The 6,368-nt window shown below is 45.3% G+C and overlaps 1 protein-coding gene across 1 annotated transcript; it reads right to left on the bottom strand.

Moving 5' to 3' along the window:
* Window positions 1-4,938: 4,938 nt before the first annotated feature.
* On the bottom strand, window positions 4,939-6,153 carry gsx2 (GS homeobox 2). The gene is made up of 2 exons (XM_085775374.1): window positions 5,617-6,153; window positions 4,939-5,390 (listed from the first exon to the last, which is right to left on the bottom strand). Exons 1-2 carry the CDS (start codon window positions 5,987-5,989, stop codon window positions 5,050-5,052), a joined length of 714 nt encoding a protein of 237 aa, XP_085631500.1. The 5' UTR covers window positions 5,990-6,153; the 3' UTR covers window positions 4,939-5,049.
* Window positions 6,154-6,368: the final 215 nt, after the last annotated feature.

Here is a 6,368-nt window from a genome sequence, read left to right on the forward strand (position 1 = left end):
AGGAAATGACACCCCCCTCTCCTCTCCTCTCTGCCCTTTCTAGCGCTGAACCCCTTTTCAAAGTAAGAGTCTCTTTTTTTGTAGGCTATGCAGATGAACGTTGGGTGTTTTTACGGGCTTTTATTCGGATACGAGGATTTTTTTTTTTGGTTCGATGTGCATTTGTGAAACTTTTGTGGCATTTGACGATTCTTCACTTCCTTTATTTCTCACACATGTTCTTGTTTTGTGGGTTTGATTGTTTCGATTCACGTCAGCGGCCGTTTTCACCAGGTTACAATAGAACGTGTTCTTTTTTTCTTTTTTTGCTGCTTTATTGATGCCTGACAGACAGGGCAGCAGTGACTCAGACTGATCCTGTACACCGGTCAGTAAGTGGGGACAGTGGAGCTGCGATCTCATAGAGGGCGCTCCAACACCATCATATATCACAAGCCACATCCTCTCTCTCTCTCTCTCTCTCTCTCTCTCTCTCTGTGAGAGGCACACACACTCACACTTCCCCTTTATGTTATTAAAATAAATTAACCGTGCAGGGATAGCTCTTTCTTCTTTTCTGTACCACAGAATTCTACCCTTATTTACTGCCACACATGCGTCAGCTGTTTACCGAGCCCTGGCCTTTTTTTCTTTTCAGCCCCCATCACACTTCTACCCCGGGGCTGTCCTGGCGGGCAGCAGATGAATAATGGGCACCTACGAATTACCTATCAGTGGGCACAGAAGAGAGGCATCAGACCGGTGTCTGTCCACGGAGCAGAGCCGCGGGGCTGATGCTCACCGACCTCCCCTCCAACCCCCCACCCCCCTCCTCTTCTCCGAGCTCCAGCTTGGCGCAATTACTTCCACATGTTGCCGAAAAGAACAGTGTCCTTGTTCTCCAAACAAAGGATCTCAACTTCGGAAGGTCGAGCTTTCCTCAGACTGGTTTGAGGTTCCCCTGCTTTGCATAAATATCAGCCTCACGGAGACGTCCAGTCGAGTTATTATGGAATATAAAAAGTTGTAAACAAACCCCACATCAACACTCTCCTCCCAAAATCCTACTGCAACCAGTGTCAAGTGAAAACTTTTGCTGAGTCACACAACAACAGCTGCTGTTCACAGGAGAAGATGCTGAAGGTCTCTGTGAGGCCTGCAGCAGACCTGCTGAGAGATGGCACAGGCCTGATCAGACTACAGCAGAGGTGTTTGCATACAGCCCATCATGCAGGCCGTGCCAAACGGACTCCATCCTCTGAGTGTTTCCCGCCCTGCCACCAACTGTCCACCAGGGGGCTTTGGGGAAAGAAAAAATGGAAACTGTAGTAAGTGCCCACTGGTGCAGGCGCTGAGAGGAAACTTGTTAAACGGGGATCATGATGCGTTCTCTTTAAAAAAAAGCAGAACAAACTCCGCCTCCTTTGCGTTTAAGGCACATTGTTGCTTAACGCGGTGCCAGTTCTGTGCATGGGCTTTAAAGCCGAGAGGAACATCAGCCTGAGCACCTGATCATCACTCACTGCCCACACTAGGGAGATTTACAGAGATTGATGCGTTGAGAATGAGTGTTCACTCTGTTTTCGGCTGATCACGTTTGCGTCAGTCAGGTGAAATACTCTGATTAAACCACTCTCACAGCTGCAAGTGTGAAACACATTTGTAACACAAGTGACCTTAATACGGGAAGTCGTCCAACACTGGACCTGCAGTATAGATACGTGTCTGAAGATGACTCCACAGACTGACGGTGGCCCTCGGGCGGCGGTCCCTGTGGGAGCTGTCCAGCGTGCTGAAACCTCTCCTCACCACAGAACTGACACTCTATCTATCTATCTATCTATCTATCTATCTATCTATCTATCTATCTATCTATCTATCTTTGGGTATTTTTTTTTTTACATGACAAAACCACAGCTAGCCTAGATAACACATAACAACTTGATAGAAAAAAAATCAACACTAAGAAGGCTGTAATTACGGTAAGATAAAATACAACTGTTACATTTAAAGCTTAAAGTAAAGAGAAGCTAAAATCATTGAAATGCTGAGGCACATTTCTTGGATCATATGAAGGACCACAAAGCAAATGGAATTTTAAATTTTCAATATGAGGAGGGATAAATAAATTCTGCGCGCGCGTGTGTGTGTGTGTGTGTGTGTGTGTGTGTGTGTGTGTGTGTGTGTGTGTGTGTGTGTGTGTGTGTGTGTGTGTGTGTGTGAGAGAGAGAGGGAGAGACCTTGTCTGTGCACAGATAGATTTATCCACTTGACTTTTAGTTTTGAAAGGTCACCATTATGATAAGTAAACACACATATACCACAGCACAGCACGGCACACACACACACACACACACACACACACACACACACACACACACACCACCACACAATCACAAAGAGAGAGAGTAGTGTGAGAGAGAAATTATCCTTTCAACACTGACAGGATGTTCACAAATTAGACCCCCTGATTATTCACAGAGCAGCAAATCCAATAGCCAATAAAACCTGTGGCTGTAGATAATAGGAGGCCATCCTCGGTTTAACAAATAGTTTTCACAGTGTAGATGAAAGCTCTCCAATAAAACCTCCACCAGGACGCTCACATGTTTAAATTTAGATGAGAGCTATAGGCCTCGTGTATGGCGGATGAATATTGCAGCGCTGATCCATAAATAAAGTGGACGTCTCTTCAGGAAAAGACAACGCTGCTCCCCTCTTCTCCACACTGGCACTTCAGCTTCTTCTCCGCATGAGACAGCAGCTGCAGCCGGCTGAAAGGCGCTCTTATTAATTGTCTTTTGTCATGCGTAATTGTCACATTTTCAATAGTGGCCGAGGCCTGACGTCTTTGGAGTGGTCTAGTTTGTCTGCATTAGTAGCTATAGAGCCTTTCCTCTGAAATGCATATTCTACACTCCTTAATTTACATTAATCTATCATTGATAGGCTTTTATTAATGTATTTACTTACGTATCCACTATTTATGAGGTAATATGACCGCAAGTTTGAATGAGTGTGAGAGAAAAAGAGACAAAGGGATCATCATTCCTGCACAAACAGGTCTGCAGTCAAAATGTGTTTCTGCTCATTATAGAGGTGAACAAAAAAAGGGGGGGGAGGGTGATGGGGGTCTTTCTCAAAACTGCAGTTTATTCTATTGTTAGTGTCTTTAAATGCTGCATTGGTCTTTCACACCTGCAAGGGAGCTCTAATTCGATTAATAGGAACTTCAATATATATTCATCAGATGGCTTTCCCGCAGTAATATATGATCACGGCGGGATGTGAAAGGGGATCATTTATTCCTGCTCTGAATGGGCCTGTGTGGGACCAAAACTTCACCTGCTTCCCCTCTCAATTAGGAATGTATCCCAAACTCTGACAGAAACGAGTTAAATTAGGCGTCAGCTAATTTCCAGTGGCCCCTCCCTCGTAATCCCTCCTCAGAGTCTTTCCATTTGAGCAATGCCCCCTTTAATTCACCATAAGTTGAAAGGTTCAAATAGTGCCTAATGAAACAGTGACTAAATCGTCCCCTCTGCCTTGGAGGAACCCTGTAGCTGTCTCTCAAAGCTCTCTCAGCACACAGCCGTCGGGGGTCTCCGGCTAAATGCGGGTCCCAAGGCAGGACAATCTAACCTGTCAAAGCCTTTGCCCACTTCTATATATCCTTGTTCTGTGGGTTTCAGGCAATAGCAGCATAATCAACCAACGTGGGACCGAAAACGCAATTAAACTCGCTTTGGACAAGCAAAAAATCTTTTCAAAAGCGACCATTAACGGACTATTGGCTGCTCCCCAGGGGCGTCATCGGGCAGCCTTTTGTGGGCAGATCTGAGGAGAAATTACAGCTACACTTTCATATAAGCTGCACCCCATCCATTTAGAATTAAACAGTTCATGTAAATGGAGCTCCGCTTCGTGATGTTTTCGAACTAAAATACATCCCAGTGAACACCGGGGTCTGCGGGTCTAACGGTGCGGTAATGACAGCTTAATAATAATAGCTGTCAACTGATAGAAAATAGTCGGAGGAGGAGGTTGGGTTGTAAAAACAAAAAAAAGGGAAAGAAAAACCTGTTGTGGTGAACTGCGCTCACAGTGGACGTGCACTTATGTAAGCTGCTTTTATGCAGAGTGGTCAGAATAACTGAAACTCTATGAAATCCAATACAAAACCACCTCTGTGAAATTTACATTTTTGATGAGTAAAAATCCAAGTAGGATGTTTAGTCATTTTATGGCGGCTGCCTTATTTTAAAAGTGCTTGAAAGTATTTTTGTGTTACTATTTCATGTGCGTATTATGTGGAGAAATGAAGGAAATTATTTTTTATACTCCACAACTTCTCTCACACAACTCACAACACACACACACAAACACATGCACGCACGCACGCACGCACGCACACACACACACACACACACACACACACACTGATAGATAGATAGATAGATAGATAGATAGATAGATAGATAGATAGATAGATAGATAGATAGATAGATAGATAGATAGATAGATAGATAGATTATTGACTGATGTGATAAACACACTATAGTGAGTCAGCACTAGGACAGATTCTTAGGTCAACTCGTCATGTTTATTACAATAAATACAGATATACATAGTTTACAAATGTTTCGTGCAGGTTCCACACAGGTTTGGCCTAGAGTGTTTCTATCTGTCAACACCACGCAACAACCTCACTGACAGTCATGGGAAAGCAGGCAATTATTTACTGGGGATAATAAGACAGACTTGGGTCTGTTACAGCATCATGTTTCCACATATTTCAAGAACATAAATTCACATTTTTCTTTTCATTAGTTTTTTTTTAACAGCATCATCATAAAGGTGAAGTGAGGACATTTCCGGAACTTTTCTCAGACTTCATGTGGGACTTTTTTTTTTTTCTATTTTTCTTTTTTTTTCATTATTGTTATTTTCTTGGTTTCGTGATGCCATAACCCATAACTGCAGAGTGGGCAGAGTGCAGTGCCAGCAGTGGGAACGAGGGGTGAGGGGTAAGTGAGAGAGGGGTGGGGGTGGGGAGGGGTCGTGTTATTCTCAGATGGGTGACACCTCCTTCTCTTCCGTAGCGGAGGCAGGAGACAGAGACTCCTCGTCCTCTGACCTTGAATAGTCTGTGTGACCGCTTGTGCACTTGCAACCGCTGTGCGCGCTCCTCTGGGTGGCTTTGCCCTCCTTCTTGTGCTTCACGCGGCGGTTCTGAAACCAGATTTTCACCTGTTTTTCCGACAGGTTCAAATACGTGGCGATTTCGATTCTTCTCAGTCTCGAAAGATACATGTTCGTGGAAAACTCCCTTTCAAGTTCCAGAAGTTGCGTGCTCGTGAAAGCCGTGCGCATCCTCTTGCCATTCTGTATGTGGCTGCTCTCAGAGGCGCCTGGTGGAGAGAGAAACAATGTTCTTTAAGTCAAACATCTCATTTCTTATCATCACTGTAAATATAACACTCTACTGATTAGATGGCACAAAACATCGCGCGTAAATCACCGTGCGTAAAAGCCGAGCAGTGGCAGCCATGCACCTGCCTCAAACTGCACCATGAAAAGTAAAGAGGCAATCAAACAGGTGCCGAGCAGTGGAAAGTGAAGCAAACAAGTGCTTACCAATAGAAAGACAGTGGTATCTCCTGGGATCTGTGACGCTGAAGGTGGGTGTGCAGACAGGTGTATGTCCCGGGTGAGCAAGTGCAGGAGACTGATGCGCTATCCTCTGACAGTACTGCGGCTCTGCTCCTGGGAACTGACTCTTCAGCATGGGAATGCCGCTGCGAGAAGAGTGGATGTGGGACGTGACGCACAGAGGGCAAACACAGAAAGTCCCGTTTTTCCTGGACGGACACACCGGTGCCGTGACCGTCATGACGCTCGGAGAGTGCATGCTGATGGGAATGAGGAAGTCTTGTCCCGGGTGCTCGACTGGTCCCGGTCGCACCGTATCCTTGATTATTAAAGAGTCAACGTAAAAGGACCTCGACATGACTGCGCCGCTGAGAAGTGATCGCTCCGTGCGCAGGATGATGGCTGTTTCTCATCTGAACCCCTCGGGATCTCCAAAGGTGCTTATGTTTGATGGTTCAACAAAAGGGACCCCGAAGAGGGTTGGCCCTGCAGCGTCACCCACGTGCGCAGCCGGCGGTAAGGGTTTATACTGTCAGCGACCCAAACCACGTGATGTCTCCCCCGGCCTCCAATCACAACGTGCAGATTTACTCTTTTTTTATCCCCGAATTTGGAGAAAGTCTCGGACACAAGAAAAATATAACCAGGCACCTTTTTTCTTTTCTTTTTTTCTTTTTTACTCTACTGTGATTTGTTTCATTTTATTCATTTAGAGCTCCACGGAGGCTCCAGACAGC

This window comes from Trachurus japonicus, chromosome 4, assembly GCF_045865225.1.
Source record: "Trachurus japonicus isolate A0001 chromosome 4, Traja_1.0".
NCBI classification, from domain to species: domain Eukaryota; kingdom Metazoa; phylum Chordata; class Actinopteri; order Carangiformes; family Carangidae; genus Trachurus; species Trachurus japonicus.

What these genes read in the sequence shown, in the direction of transcription:
- gsx2 (XM_085775374.1), bottom strand. Translation starts at nt 5,989, where the DNA reads ATGTCGAGGTCCTTTTACGTTGACTCTTTAATAATCAAGGATACGGTG. An exon ending in ATACCACTGTCTTTCTATTG is followed by an intron (nt 5,391 to 5,616) that starts GTAAGCACTTGT and finishes TCTCTCCACCAG; the next exon opens with GCGCCTCTGAGAGCAGCCAC.